The sequence below is a fragment of the Cheilinus undulatus genome, linkage group 18 (genome assembly GCF_018320785.1).
Source record: "Cheilinus undulatus linkage group 18, ASM1832078v1, whole genome shotgun sequence".
In the NCBI taxonomy this organism is placed as follows: domain Eukaryota; kingdom Metazoa; phylum Chordata; class Actinopteri; order Labriformes; family Labridae; genus Cheilinus; species Cheilinus undulatus.
The window spans coordinates 18,244,757-18,261,912 of NC_054882.1; the positions used below are offsets into that span (position 1 = coordinate 18,244,757).

General features: G+C 39.6%; 1 protein-coding gene across 1 annotated transcript in view; it reads left to right on the forward strand.

Annotated features, from left to right (window-relative positions):
- efna2a (ephrin-A2a) overlaps positions 1 to 17,156 on the forward strand; it is a 160,122-nt gene that overhangs the window by 129,898 nt on the left and 13,068 nt on the right. Inside the window, exon 2 of the mRNA XM_041813124.1 lies at positions 13,928 to 14,220. Coding sequence (XP_041669058.1) covers positions 13,928 to 14,220 — 293 coding nt within the window. The remainder of the gene's footprint in view (positions 1 to 13,927; positions 14,221 to 17,156) is intronic.

A 17,156-nucleotide genomic window follows, 5' to 3' on the forward strand; every position in this document is an offset into this window, starting at 1 on the left:
AATCAATCAGTATATTTCAATCAACATTAGATTGATTTATACTAACTTAAATATGCTCAAGGTGAGGTCTAGGAAAGTGGCTTCTCTATCCCCTGACCTAAGTGGTTCTTGACCCCACTCTGTGATTTTACGTGGTCTTTAGCCTCAGGGTGAAGTTGCTGTTGTTCCTAAATGCTTCCGCTTTCTAATGTATCACTTAGAGTTGACAGGACTTTCCAGCAGGAATGAAATTTGACGAACCATCCTGTTGTGAAGGTGGCATCTATCACAGTACCATGATTGAAGTCACTGAGCTTCAGAACAAACCATTTTGTATCACAAATGTTTGCAAATTATGAAGTTTTCCTCACTCTAAGATTCGTCAGAGTCTCTTTCACCAGCATCCATGTGAACAAAGGGAGATTGTAAGGACAAACATGACAGTTTTAATTGCATTCAGAAAAGAAAAACAGCAATCCCATAACGTTACATAAAAAACTAAAGCCGCATCTGCAGGACTTCAGAGAGAGCTTCAGTCTGTTTCCTCAGGACATCATTTGTTCTCTATAGGGGCTATCATATGTTCCCAGACTTCTAGGTCAATACGTTGCATCATTACTTCTATTCAGCGCTCTTTTTTAAGCATCTTTGAACAGAAATCCTGACAGCAAAGGCAAAGCTTTTTTTGTTGACTGACACACCAAGGGCATGTAATGTGGGGTTTTTTCAGACTCTTATGTATGAAGCATCAACAAGAGTGACAGAGGGAGATCAAGTGAGGCTGAGTAGAAGGAGAAAGTTATGTATGGAGGGAGGGGTGATATAGGGAGGGGGAGAGCGAAGCATCCTTTGATGTTTGTCCGCTGATCCGGCCTGCTGTTGAGGACGCAGGCAGGTATGGTAAACATCCGAAGCTTCTCCTAGCACAGGCTTTGATCACAGCCATGTCAAAGATGATGTTGATGACTCAGTGATGCCAGAATGCTAAGAAGTGGCCGCTATACACGCACAGAGACACACTTACAACTGTACACGGAGGCACTTACATCTATACACGCTTACATCTTCTTTTCCAACCTTTATATTCATACATATCTTCTTTCTTCTCAACCTGAAGTGCGCACGCATTATCTTTAAACCCTCTTACACAGATTCTTTTCCACTGATTGTGGTCCAAGCCCTCAGAAGCAGCCTTTCGCATCCAGATAAGAGCCAGCAGCCAAAAGCCGAGTCCTTCAGCAGCATGATGCTAACCTCGCCAGAAAATTCAATTGCACTGAAACAGTGGGGAGAATCTGTGAGACATCAGGGGATTAGGAAACTAAGCAAGCCATCATATCATATTGCACAGATTTACACACAGACTATATTAAAACGAATGAGCTGGAAGCGGTGTTCCAAAAAAAGCTGAACAACAAGCACTTCAACCCCACTCTCTTGTGTGGGGAGCCTTTCTTTTACAATAGAGCTTCTTTCTGAACCTAATTACCAATTTTTCCTCAGTTTGGTAGTTTTACATGCTGAAATTAATATTGACGGCAAATACAAAAACCTATCTTTCTCTGGAAATGAAGGATAATCATGACTTACCACACAGAAAATAAGAAATAAAAACAATATTCCTCCTCCGGTGGTAGATAGAGAATGAATAAGAGGATTAGTTGGACTTTGTAATTTTGCACTGTACTTTTCTGTAAGCTACCTTTAAGCCTATACAAGTTTGTACCACCGTACATTTGTTTGTCGAATACCAAGAAAATCCTTGTAAAAATTGGTGCAGTCTGTCTGTCAGTTGCTTTTTGCTCATAAATATTCCCTGGTTTAATTGTGGGGATAATTAAACTTTTTTAGGATTGCATTTTTGGCTTTTTGTGCCTTTCTTTAGTAAATGGGACCATAGTGTCAGAGACCAGGGAAAGACAGGATGAAAAGGAGCCTCTAATAACCTTTCATGCCAGATAGACTGCTTTATAAATCCATTGCATGGATGTATTTCACGATGAACGGGGATTCCTTCCATACAAAGTGTTTGGGAAGGGCGGGGCTTTTCAAAAAGTCCTCAAAAGGTGATTGGATAAACAATTCATCTCTCACATTCATGACAGGCCAATCAGAGCAACAAGACAAAATGAGGTAGTAGGCATGTGCAGCTTTGGTAGTAGCCTTAGCTCAACAGGCTACCACTAGATCATGAGCAGTGGAGATTGTTGGTGGATAAAACTCATGCCGAGGCTGAACAGGAGAACTGCAAAAACATTCTCTTTTAGTTGAGGTGTAGGATTTGACTTGGCCACTCTTAAACATTCACCTTGTTGTCTTTCAACCATTTTTGTGTTTTCACTGTATGCTTCGGGTCATTATCTTGCTGGGAAATAGACTGAATAAGATTGTCCTCCAGGATTTTCCTGTAATTTGCCACTTTCATTTAACCTTCTACCCTTACAAGCCTTCCGGGGCTGGCCGTCGAGAAGCATCCCCACAGCATGATGCTGCCACCACTGTGCTTTTTTTTTTTTTTTTTTTTTTTTTAATGGACTCATCAGACCAAAGAACTTTCTTCCATTTGACCATGGAGTCTCCCACATGCCTTTTGGTGAACTCTAGTTGAAATCCGAGGTGTTATCTCTAATGGTGACTTTCTATTTGCCACTCTCCCATAAAGCTCTGACCAGTGAAGAACCCAGACAACAGCTGCTGTATACAGAGTCTCTCCCAGCACCGCTAAGGCTTGAAACTCCTTCAGAGTAGTCATTGGTGGCTTGGTGGCCTCTCTCACTCGTCTCCTTCTTGCACGGTCACTCAGTTTGCGAGGACGGCCTGATCTAGGCAGATGTACACATGTGCCATATTCCTTCCATTTCTAGATGATGGGTTTAACTCAACTTTTCTCCTAGTTGTTTGGAGTGTTCCTTTGTCTTAATGGTGTAATTGTAGCCAGGAATACCAGTGACTGGACCTTCCAGACACGGGCGTCTTTACACTACAATCACTTGCACAATCATTGCAGTCAGGTGACCCCCATGTCACCAATTGTGAGACTACTAACACCAATTAACTGGACCTCTGTTGAATTAGGTCAGTCACTTTAAGCCAAATTGTACTGACCACGATTGATTTATAAAATCAATAAAAGGGGGAAACATCCAAGGGGGTGAATACTTTTTATAGGCACTGTAAATACACAAAAGTTCACGCTACAGCTAATGACCAACCAGGCTGCTCTTAAACTGAGGTGACTTTTAACAGTGCCAAACAAATAACCAAACAGCTTTGTTAAAAAGGTAATTTTGTGTTTACTGAATGGTCCAAGAAGAATTGGTTATTGTTTAAAATTTGACTCTGATGGCCCAGGATATTTGTCTGAGTTTATTCCAACCATAATCCCACAGAGACACTTTAAGGCTGCTCTCGCTCAGCATGTTTGGAGTAAAGTATTTGTGTGAGTAATGTCGCCTGAGATGTAGATCAACAAATCCTCTCACAGATCCCGTCTCACAGACAAACATCTTGCTCCCATTCTGAAAATGGCTCCAGCTCAGGACTTTAAGCCAACAATGAACTTGTATCACAGAAGGGATGTGAAGTGTCGAGTGTCTGGAAACAGGCCAACCTGTTTGGCTAAATATGCCAACGGTAATGTGACGTATTTAGGTCTGTTGTTTTATCAAAAGTCCCATCAGTGAGCTGTCATATTTAATCCCGTTAAACAGGTTGTCAGTACTCCAGCCTGCTTGTTCAAATGGAGTCAGAATGAATTATTTTGGTTGTCAAATGCAGTGATGTCACAGCAGCCTTGTTTGATTTTAAAAGCTTTTTGAGGACTAAATTGTTTTCTATGTAGGACATCCAGTAATCTAGTCAGAGATATTTTATTTTTACACTTTTGATTAAATAAAAGCTTCTCAATAAGCTATATTTATTTCCTTATTGATGTAATACTCGTTTCCCAGTGTGGGCCCTTAGTGGAAATGAGTTTGACATCCCTGTCTTAAAAGGTCAGCTTTCCCGGATTACAAAAGTGTGTTTTCCCTTTGTTGAGGCCTGTGTTTGTGTTTGTTGTTGGTGTTCTACTTTTGAGACATGTGTCTTTGAGATTTCCGCTACGGTCCCCACTGGAGACAAATGAAATTTTGTCTGGCGTGGAATTGAAAACTACTCTAAATAAATTCAACAGCAATGTGACTTTCGAGGAGTACAGCTGCTCTGGATCAGGCTCAGACTGAGCAGTGAGCAGTTTTGTCTAAAGCAACTCGACGTCAGAAATAGTTCCCAAGGCAAATGTTGACACAAATGAGATTCCACTTACCTAGACCGGATCAGAGGCCCAAGGCTCAAATGTGTTTTTGGGAGGGTGAAACTTAAACATGAAGAACTAGAATAAGAACAGGCACATCAGCCAGGACATGACTCACATGAGCATCGCAAGGGTATTTAAAAATAATGTTTCTTTGCTGGCTGTAACTAAAGCATAGACTATAAAAAATGGATGTAGTCTCAGCGACGTCACACATTGTTTCTAAAGAGGCATCTTAAAGCTGATTGGTGCTGGTCACCATATTGGACAAGCTGAGTCCCACTCACCTCTTGGAATCAAGGCTTATGTCGGTAAAGGATTTGGCTAAACTGAAGCCTAGCCCCTGCCTTTAGTTATACCAAACTATGAGTGACTCATTACCTCGATCAAAGGGATAGTTCTGTATTTTTGGAGTTGGGTTGTATAAGGTTCTTGGCAATTGTAGTGTCATACGCCTCTAGAGATTTTAGTGAGCTCTGCCCCTTTACAGAGGAGGTGCTTGGAGAAGCTAGGTTATACATTGCTACAAATGGGTAACTGTGGCTACCTACCACCGGTCGTGCTGTAGATGTCCCAAGGGCCCGAAAACTGCCGGCGATCTCCGTGTGTATTACCAGGGGTGAAAGGCCTGGACAAAAGAGATGCCGTTGAACTCGACCTTGGCCACCAACAACTAAAGCTGTACCACCCCTGACTCCAAGGCTCTGTGTAATCAACAGGTTTTAGGTAAAAATGTGCCAAAGAAAAGGTTGGAAAAGAATTTTGACCTTTCACCCAGAAAGGCTCTGTGAATGGCACTAATTTGCACTTAGCCCAAGCTTGCATTGCAATGCTTTTTCAGGAGAAATCAGGAGAAACTTAAGATGAATTGCACAATGATTTATTTCTTTGGTTAATAGACTCCATTGTGATGTCTTTAAAGGGGTAGTAAGGCAGCCACAGGATATAAAACCCCACTGTGGAGTCTAGACACTGGTGGTGATGGAACGAGTAAGATAAGATGAGGAATGAACTTCTGAGGAGCTTGACCCAGATTGAAGTGCTGGACCTGGACACCAATGAGATGGCTTGGAGGTGGAAATGAAGTGATGCATGAAGGAGGTTAATCGGAACACAGATGAGATGTAATGGAGGTGGCCGGGCTAGAGGAGGGTTGCAGCAGTTGCACTAAAACAACAGACCGCAGAGAAAGCAGCGTGATGATGGGATTAAGAAAGTGAGTCATCAGCATAAATGTAAATTTCTAGTAAATTCTAGCCTTTGTATGTGTGGGATTGAAAATACCTGGACATTAAGAGCAACCTGCTGTTTGACCTCAAAAGCACTGGCTATTTCTACCAGTACAATGTTTTATTATTGAATAACTTCATCTTTTAATAATTTGATTTATAAATAATAAATATGTGTATACAGTGCTGAGCATATGTTTTAGGCAGGGCCTGATGTCCCACAACCAGGGGCTACAGAGCTTTTGTTGTTTGGTGGCCAAGGTCAAGCTTGACAGCTTCTCTTTTGTCCAGGCCTTTTCACACCTGGTAGTATGCACAGAGATCACGACCAGGGGCTCAAGGCGTACCTACTACCCGGCCTTGCTCACTGACCAGATCAAACCCTTACTCCTCCCTCAATGTGTAGACTTTTTTTTTTTTTTTTGCAAGATTTTTTTCCCATGTCCCTGGTAATATGCAAGGATATCCAGAGCACAACTGGGGTTGTGTCAATCCTCCTTCCTGCACAATGGTGCCTTACATAAGGCGGCTTATTCGCCACATCTATGCCTTACTTCAGCCTAAATTTTTGGCCTTAATGTAGCTGAATATTCTCCACAGTACTGCATATAAAGTGTTTCAGGTAGACTCCTGCTCAGTCTGATGTAAAATTTCTTCATAATCTAAAGAACGAATGATTGGCTACGAAAGAAAATACTTCTATTTAAATAATGGTGTTTTTTCAAATTTATCAAATATTAAGACCTACAATTATCCCAGATTCTGTCTCTAAAATAAATCAAATATTTAATTCCATTGTGATACTTTTTCATGTTTGTTTCATTAAATGTGCATTCAATATTTTATTCTTATCAATAATGCAAGCATTTTTTAAAGTTAGTATTTCTGGCACAACTTCACCAACTTTGACGGAGCATGGAGGATAAAAGAAAGTCTTGCAGCAACACTTGTAGTTTCTTAAACTTAGGTGTAATTGTTTCTAAGTGTTTCTGTGTTTTTTTTTTCCTTAAAGCACTTTTCATATCCCACATTATCATGCAAAGTTCTCCCTCCTTTTTCCAAGCAGTTTCAGAGCTTTGTGAAGGGATCCTCAACATGAGTGAGGACACACTGAAAGAGATGCATCTACAGAGGACTGGAGTTCACCAAAACTAAACTCCAAGATGCTTTTGTGCAGTCCGTTTCAGTCCATGGAAATAACGTCTTCTTTCATAAAGCCCGGGGTTTAGAGGATAATTTGTTGTGTAATGTAGTCAAATCTCACAACATGGAAGAAAAACAAGACTAAGGGGAGCAGGGGATTAACAACAGGCCACTTTAGAGGAAATTATCATATACTTTACTACACTAAACAACTTTTTTTTTCCATGGGCATCTTTGGGGTAAAGAACCTGGAAACAGAGCAATTAAAGTTTTTCAGCTTATTTCTTATATGCATTTATGTTATGGATATATTTTTTGAAAAACTGTGGTGCCCCAGTAATGCTCCCAGAGGCACTTAAGAAATAATTCATTCTGCTTTCCTGCAAAATGGCCTATTTTAAATTCCTTACTCCTGATAAATTTAATTTTTAATACCAATATATATTTTATTTGTTCCTCATTCATTCAATGAAAGTTACACTCAAAGTCATGAGCTGAATTTTAATGTTCATCCACAGAATAATGCTTCAAATGCAATGCAACAGAGTATTCTTATGTATGCATTTTGGGGAAATCTGATCACAAATATTCAATCTGAAAAGGAGACATACCATTATCTAGTCTGAAGACGCACACACACAAAACAGACACACACGGATCTCTGTGAGGAAGAGAAGTGAGAGTGCATTCCCGTGTCTTTTTGGCTAGTGCAGTCTGTGTGTTTAATTCCAAATGACACACAGCCTGAAGAAGACGGGGGGATGCAGGGACGCACATCCCCGCATAACTGCACTCCAACATGTACTCTTTAACAGCTCGCACACGCACCTGCACACATGGTTTGATCCGGCCCTGGTGAATTAGGGATGCAGACGATGTCACAGGAGCAGGGCCGGCCGCTGAGTGGCTTAATACAACCTAATGTATCCCGGCACATTAGCCATTTTCTTGAATTGAGCATCCTCACTCATGGAGACGCACTTTAGCGAGCGTTTGCATCCACATGCACTCACTTTAGTCTACGCCCAAAGTGCTAATGCTCAGATGGTAGCAAATGCATCCGTGCACAATCAATAGGTGAAGCACAACTGTCTGAGAAGGAAAAACCACAGTTGTTCATTTGAAATAAAGACTGAAAAACTCCTCCTCCATCTGCTCTTCTGCTCCCTCTTTTTTAATTCATACACTCTAATTAGCCCTCTCCTCTTCACCCTCTACCTTTCTCTCCAACTCTCCCCCTTTCTCACCCCCTTTTATTCTCATTCCTCGCATCTCTCCCTCTGCTCTCCCTCTTAAAGTTGTTAATCAGAGCTGATTGGGAGCGGAGAAAGCCAAAAGGAGCTCCCTAGTGGATCAATGCCTCTAAATGATCTGTTCAAGGATCCTTTTAGAACCTGCAAAACTCGCTCTGATAGAGCAGCGAGGCATGAAGGCGCTCATTTCACATCTAACTCACTTCCTGATTTGCCCTTTGGGAGAGGGATAGGACCACCATTATAGGGATAATTTGTCCCAAAGCTAAATATCCCTCTAACCAAGAGTGCTTGGACCGAAAATGTCTTCATTCCAAGCAATCAATTACTGCCAAGGTGAGGGGGGAAAATGATGAATTTGTTTAAAAAGCTCAATCTGTGTGCGCCATCTGAGACGTAGCCCGACAACTGGGTTTGTTTATGCTCGTCTGATTGAAGACATTTTCCTGCGTCTCAAATTTACAGAGCATCAAGAAAACAAGATTTGATAACATGCAGCGGCTGCTGTTTTAAATGTTTTCACCCTGGTGGATTTGAAATTAAATTAGCAGAGGTGGGTGATGATGATAATGGCTACAGCTAGTAAGAAGAAGTGGGTGCTTCATGTAGAGATGTGATGTTCCACTCTGATATTACACATTAATCTAAAAGTACTTTTCTGAACGTTCAGTGGTTTGCTGAAGGATTTCTCAAAGTGAAACTTGAATGTTGAAAGGCTTTAAGGATGCAAAAACTGAGAGATTATCAAGACAAACCCTTGGGATACATCACTTATAGAGTACAAGTAAATAAAATATCTTCAGTGTTGAATATTAAGAAAAATACAGAGGAAGATCAACTCAAACTGATGGTTATATGAAAGCAGAACTATACATGAAACAACCTTTGAGAAGACTCGTCGTTAAACAAATGCTACATTTCTGAGCACACATTCATTGTTAGATGAAAATATTGACTGATCACTCTCTGCTTTTTAAACTTTTTTGAATACATGACATAGATTATGAATGAAAGATTACTGAAGATGTAAATGTGAGATTTTCCTGCAAAGGAAGCTCAGACAGATTTTGGCTGGAAAGTTGAGAGAAAGCAGAGGCCTGTGATTAAAAGTGCAGGAGTTTGTGCAAGCAGCAAACTCAACATAATGGGGATTTCTTTTAAAGTCAGGCTCTACAAAGCTTGAAACTCCTGCTAGAGATATCAGGTATAATGAGGCTGTTTAAACTTATCTCTTAGGCCTCGGCTCTCTGCTTTAAGCTGTGTGTGCACTCACATAGAGATGATACGATATGTTACGATACAATAGAATACGATATGTTACTATATGGTACGAAACCATACAATACAAAACAGTACAATATGTTATGATACGATGTTACAACACGATACAATATGATATGATATGTTACAATACTTCACGATATGTCATGATACATTAAGGTATGTTACAGTATGTTACAATACAATACAATACAATATGTTACAATATGTCACGATACGATGTGTTACAATACGATATAATAAAAAACAATAATTACAGTACAAAATGTTACTGTATGTTAGAAATGTTACTGTATAATACAATACAAAACAATATGTCCCGATTTGATACAATATGATACAATTTGTAATGAAACGTTACGAAATGTTATTATACGTAACAATTTGATACAACACAATACATGCAACAAAATGATACGTTACGATACAATACAATGCAATACGATACAATAGAAAGGGGTAGGATATGATATGATATGATATGATATGATATGATATGATACGTTACATTACGTTACGATATGATAAGATACAACATGAACGATTCGATACGACACCATACAATGCAATGCAATACGATGCAACACCAATGATACGATGTCAGATACGATAAGACACGAAGCGATGTGATGCAATATGATATGATACAATACGATACGATACAATATGTTAGGATACTGTTTAATATGATACAATATGTTACATTATGTTATGAAACAATACATTACGATGCAATATGTTACAATATGATATGTTACGATAAGATACGTTGCAATACAACACAATGCAATATGATGCAATACAATATAACGCGGTATATGTAACAATTCTATACTATAGGATACAATACAATACGCTACAATACGAAACAATACAATACAGTCTGAATGGATATATTACAATAAGATACATCATGGTGTGATAGAATACGATACGATTTGATATGATATGATGCGAAACAATATGATACAATACTTCAAATTGTCTCCTTAGGGAAATTTGTCTTGGAAAAGTGTTGCACACATCAAGCTGCCAAAAAGTGTTTCTGGACCGTGTTTACATATAGCCTCTGCTTTGCATACAGCTTTAACTTGCATTTGTGGATGGCATGATTGTTGACAGAATAATTTCAGGAGGTGTTCCTGAGCCCACGTAGTGAATTCCAGTACAGAATCATGCCTGTTTTAATGGAGGGCCACAGATCTATAGACAATGGGATACTCAAAGTCTTGAAGTTACTGCATTCTGTTCTTATTTACATTTCACAGAGCCCCCCAACTATTTTGGAACAGGGGTTGTAACAAGTTGCATGTAATGAAGTGTTACAGACATAGACATGTTTGGATTTGGATCTCATGGTCCCACTCAGCCTTAAACAGATGTTATATGTTCTTGGTGTTGACCTTTATGCTGACTATATCTACTATGAGCTATTAATCATAACTTTTAAATATCACAAACAGGGAATGATTGCTGCCTGTCTGATTCTGTCAAGTCATGCTGAAACAATGAGAAGTGATTTGAAATATGACACAATTATCACCGTAAAATCCCCTCTGCTACTACACAGAAGGTGGGAGACGCTGTTGCAGATTTTATTTTAAATTGTAAATTAGTGAATAAGTTTATCTATTATTTGATACACTGTTGGTGCCTCTTGTTGATTTCTAATATAAAAACACCACTCAGTACATGTCTTCAGTATTTACAATGATAGACATGATTTCAGGGTAATAATAAGGACCTGTAATCAGGTCTGATTGCCTTTCTCTCCATGACAAAATATGTTGAAATAACAGCCAAATTGAAGTCAGTTTATTTAATTGACTGAATCAGTCCAGTACATGATGATGATAACTTAAATTTAATCATTTGATTAAGTTTTAATTGTAAAAGCTGCAGGATATTAGGACCAAACAAGAAGTCTTATGTCTTTGCTCTTTTGATTATCACCTTAACTGTCTTGGGTCAATAATGAAGAATAAGTGTCTTCATAAATATTCATACCCTCTTAGACAGTAATCAGTAGATGTACCACTGGCTACAGTCACAGCACTGAGTCTGTGTGGATATCTCAATCACGCTTGCACATCTAGCCCTTTTGAAGTCCAGTGGCAAGTTCTCTGCTGGATTAAGGTCTGCGTTTGACTCAGCCACCACAGGACATTCACCCTGTTGTCTCTAAACTCCCAAGCCGTAGTTCTCTTGCTGACTGAATAAGGTTGTCCTTGTATATTTTGCCAGATTCATTTTACTTTTACTCTACTTTTACAAGCCTTCCTGGGCCGGCTGCCAATAAGAATCCCCACAGCATGATGCTGCTGCCACTATAAAGCTTTGACTGGTGAAGAGCTTGGCCAACAGTTGTATGCAGAGTCTCTCCTATCTTAGTTGCAGAAGCTTGTAATTCTTTCAGAGTAGTCATAGGTGTCTTGGTGGCCTCTCTAGGAAAATTTACTCATGTGCCAAATTCATTCCATTTCTTCATGATGTATTTAACTGAACTTTAGGACATGCTCACTGCCTTGGAAGTAGTTTTGTATCCATTCCCTGACTTATTAATCTTGCAATGCAGATGGATACACCCGTTTCCAATTTTCTCACTGGTGAATCCATCTGGCAAAGCTCCCATCTGAACTGTTTGGGCCCCGGTTAGAAAGTGACAGGACCAATCAGCGTCGAGGGGCAGTACTTTCAGACGTGGCAGAGTCCTGACGTATGCAAGCAGCAACAAGAGGTCGGTGCAGATATGGCGGAAGACATTAGCGTGGATGCCGCTAAAGCGTGAGTTTTCTCAGAAATTGACAACATTTGTTCGTTAAAATCAGAACAAAGAACAGCATTGATTTGTTTTCTTTTCAAAAATGACAAAAGTCATGTACTGACATGTCTACAGTTGCCATGGTTCACGTTGTGTAGTTCTCTATGGAGTTTACTCCTCAGTAGCAGCTACGTAACGTGTTTTGTTGCTCTGATCAGTCTGAAAAGATGTGACAGACAGAACGTTCAACCAATCACCCTCTGAGTTTTTTTTTTTTTTTTTTCAAATTCTCTGCCCTTTCCCAAATGTTGTGCATGAGTGGTTTTCCAGATGGATGTGTTTCACACATCCATCTGTGTGAAACCTGACGTGCCAGGTTACTGACTTACACTTGTCAATAACCTTTCACTGAGTTGCTTGGAGTGTTCTTTTGTCTCCATGGTGTAATGGAAGAGAGGAATACTGATTAACCTCCAGGCATTCTTCCCATCTCTAGGGATCTACCTCACTATAATTTGCTTGATTTGAAGATACATGGTGGCCTTTTTTGAGGGACTTGGCGCATGCAGTTGAGACCAATTATGATGCTTCAGGCCACTTATGGTGAGCTCTTTGCAGAATCTATTAGTGAAGCCAGAAAACCAAAAGATACCCTGGATATGTTTAACTTTCCTCATAGTGGAGGCCTCATATGTTTTCCTTACTGTCAACAAACCCCATGTAGACACAAAAACTAACAAATTAATCCTACTAACAAGTCTGTGTAGCTTGAAGTAAAAATACTGTGCTTCGAACTGCAGCACCCAGCTGTTTTGTGACATATTTCTGCCTTTTTTGATGTTTTTAAAGAAATATGATAAGAAATGGGTGAAGTATAAACAGACAGGGCACATATTGTTTACAGCTTTTGTTGACAATAACTAAAATATAGAATATCTCCAGCCTCATCGCTCAAAAAGGCCGCTTTCCTCCAGTGACTTTGGGGTTGTAAACACAAGTTCAGTAAGCAACATTGGCGCCCAAACATAAACAAAAATAAAGCCTGTTAAAAAAAGCAGCCATATGTTTTCAATGTACTGCTTTGCTTTGCTTCGCAGAGACAGTAGAGGGGGGATTTGGGGAATCATCGTCTCATGTATTTCCATATGTTACCTGCATCTATTTCACACAGGCTCTTTGACTCGGCGCCAGGAGGAGGAATAAAAGCGAGGGAAATAACCGCAAAAATGGAGAGACAGTGATCTGCATGTGTAGAGAACTGAGAGGACATTCACCACAGCCGCTTCAATACACCGCTGTAGGGGCTGGGAGAGTAATGTGTGCTCTCTACCATCACATTGACCCACTTCTCTTGAGTATCATATGAAAAGCTCATTCAAGCACTGGAAAGAAAATGATTATATTCCAAACATGCTAATAAATCCCATGAAGCATTTCTCGCAGAGCCTTTTTCAAATAAAATGGGTTGCTATGCAAACTTTTGCCATTACTGCAGCAATGATTATTGATTTTCCTGGCTTTCTCTTGTTTATTAAATAAGGAAACAAAACAGCCTCTAGGATGTTTTTTGCGTGCAAACTCCCATCACTCACAGGTGGTTTAAGAGACATCTATCTGCGTATTTGTTTAAGCGTCCTTGAGCAGTGGTTTTTGTCTCTGCAGGGTTTTTTTTTTTATTTCTGACCTTGGATCTTCATGTGGAAGCACAAAAATGCCCTACAAGCAAACATACAATCTCATGTAATTACAGCTCACAGCATGACTGCACTAAGTGGACACCCACTGCGGACTCCTTTAGGCCACAGAAATCCAATATCTCCTGTAAATATTCATGGTATCATAGAAAATGTATAAGGTTTTTCTCATTTATTCTCAGTAAACTATTTCTGAAGCCGACACACCTTTTCGCTCTGGTTCTGTGCATATTCCTGAGCTTATTTTTATTCATGAAGAAATTCTAATTTGTTGTTTCCTTTTTGTTTTACAGGTTCTGGCACGGAGAGTACAGGGTGGCAGTGAACATTAATGACTATCTGGACATCTACTGTCCTTACTACGAGGGTCCCCCGTCCCACGGGCGCATGGAGCGCTACATCCTGTTCATGGTCAACCACGAGGGCTACACCTCCTGCCAGCACAGGATGCGTGGCTTCAAACGCTGGGAATGCAACCGTCCCAGCGGTCCTGACGGGCCCCTGCGCTTCTCAGAGAAGTTCCAGCTCTTCACCCCTTTCTCCCTGGGCTTCGAGTTCAGGCCTGGACACGAGTACTACTACATCTGTAGGTTATCTAAATGTCTGTGTGTGTTTCTGTGAGAGTGTGTGTGCAGGTATGTGGCGGATCATTAGAGTACAGCAGACCATGCTTTGACATCCTAGGAAACATAACTGCAGTGTACTGCTGAGGGATGTGCCTGCTTTAGAAGTAGGTATGCTCTGGGCTGTGCGAGAGGTCATTGGTAATACATTGAAAACATAATTTTTGTAACCTTAAAAAGCAGATGGATTGGCCAGATTCCATGTCTGTCATCAAGCCAATCCATCTTGCAAAGCGCAATCTGGCCAGGTCTGAGAATGGATCAGACCAATCAGTGTCATTTGGGAAGATCAAGGTGGTAGCTTTAGTGAGAAACTGATAGCAATGGCTGCTGCCAGTGTAGAGATTAGCTCGGATTCGAAATGTCTGCCCTTCTGTACACTTTGGAGAAAAGCGATTAAGAACTACAGCAGCTCATAAAGCTCACCTGTTGAGACGGCGAGCTAAAGTTTAGCTGAGAAGCGAACGCTAAACACAACACAAACAGATCTGAACATAAACAGTTTTCTGAGTTAAAACTCAGAAAATTCCATGATATTAAACAGAGAGGACTTCACTGAGCTTGAGATCAGCTGTTCTCCAGTGATTTAGTTCAAGAATGAAAACAATGAAGAACGGTCAGATACACAGAGAAAGGAAATAACCATGTTTTTGCAACATGTAGACCGAATACTCACATTAAGAGGAATTATGAAAGGAAAAAATGTATAGAAAGCTGTTTAAGTTTGACGTTTTTCAATATTATTTTAACTCCTTGTTCTCCTGTACTAGCAGACGCACAGAGCTCTATCTATCCAAATCTCCTTGTGACTTTAAATTTGTTTTAATTTGTGCTTCTTGGGAAAAATTAATATTTAGTTTGTACTTTTATTGGGATTAATAATGCTAAGGAAGTTACAAGCACAGAAGGACGAACATGTACAAGTAAAAACTCATTTTAATATTTATCTTCCAATTTAATGTCAAAGTAAGACACCTGGGTGTGATGGGAACTTTCTTAAACATAATTTCAGAATGTAAGCACAGGAGGCCTGGCATTTAGTCTGTTTTATAAATAAGATCAAATAAACTTAGATTATTATGAAGTCTTGTTTTCCCCTTTATTGCTATTTTTTGTTTAAAGCAAAAAGTTATTTTGATTCTATAATCAGATTGTACTGGATCAAATTGGACCGAACTGAATCAAATCGGACCAAACTGTTCTGTATTTTAATGAATCCTCAGTGAATCGAATCGTAGTCTGTGAATCGAGATTCAAATCGAATCGTCTTGAGAAGGAGAGATTCACACCCCTAGTGATAACCACATTTTAAATTGAAATAGACATTTAAAGTATTGTACCTATAATAGCGTATGTTAAATCTGTTGTAATTAGAATGTTTAATGACACAGTGAAAGTGTACAGAAATGTTTTCTCATGTTAAAGCTGTTTTCACTGCCCTGCACCTGAGCGATGAGCGTATAACTACCCTCTTTGACTTGTTTGTGTATCAGCCGCCTCTTTGTTCAATATGCATTTGTAAACGATATGTAAATATGTAATCAACAGAAGCTGATTGAGAGAGTTCTCAAACAAAGCCCTCCATGTCGCTCGCACACCCACAGGCGTTCAAAAACACACCTCCCCTCTCTCTCTCTCTCTCTCTCTCTCTCTCTCTCTCTCGCTGGCTGGCTTTATTTTATGATATGTCTCTCGGCTTCAGTCGGGATCATAAGTGGTGTGCTCAGCAAAGTGGTAAAAATGTCACCAGGCGTAGTTTGTAATCATTTTTATATTAGCTGTATTGATGTTTCTCCTCACTTCAACAAGTGATGTATTAGTACCACAGATGGGTCTAACCCCCTGAGACTGTTTTTCTGAACCAACTTAAAGAGATATCATTCCACCTCCAGGCAGGGGACAAATAGTCGCTTCAAATTACTCTTAAACATTGTTTTCAGCTGCTCGCTGTGCCAGATGGGAGGGAAAGATTTACGGCATCCGGACGGTTAAGTCTAAGAACAGTGGGTAATCACAGAAAAGCACATCAAATTGACTTTCAAAAGTGTTTCTGTCAATGTCCAAACTTTCTGCTCAGATAAGTGACACTTTTTTTCTGTGTGAAGGCTGTGAGGGCTGTGAGGCTTCCTGTGACAAGTTATCCTGTTAGAGACCAGCTGGGAGAGACAGTGATTCACAAGAGAGAGGACAGTCATAATTCACACAATCAAAAAAAGGTCACTTGTCAAAAAAAAGGCAGGCCTATGTAACACTTGTGTTCATTTTTGAACAATAGATTGTGGACAACAAGTGAGCATAGATGATCTGAGGCCAGCCAGTTTATGGTGAAGGCCTTCTCTGAGCCTCAAGTTTAGTATTCGGGCCACTGTTTCAACCTAAAACATAGACTTTTTTTCTTTTATTGCCTTTCCATATTGAAGAAGACTTAACTCTACCAACTGAGGCAATAAACTCCTTTGGTAAATGTTTACTAAGTTAATAAGTCAGGCAAAAATACTGCTGTATTTACTGCAGCTACACAATGAAAATCCAGTCCAAATCATAAACCAGTTTCTTACATTTTTGATGATTACATCAAGTTTGATCCGTGTTTGCATGGTGACATTTACAACCTGACCAAAATGTGCAATGCACAGTAAAACCCTCTCTGATTGGTCTGAATTTTATGACATACAAAGTAAACATGTATGAAACTTTGACCTTTGAGATTAATATACATAAGAGTAATAATTCTTAGTCATAATGAAAAAATAAATAAATAAATACAACCCCAATTTCAAAAAAGTTGGGGCACTGTGTAAAATGTAAATAAAAACAATGGAATGATTTGCAAATCTCATAAACCTATATTGTATTCACAATAGAGAATAAACAGCATTTACAATGTTGAAACTGAGAT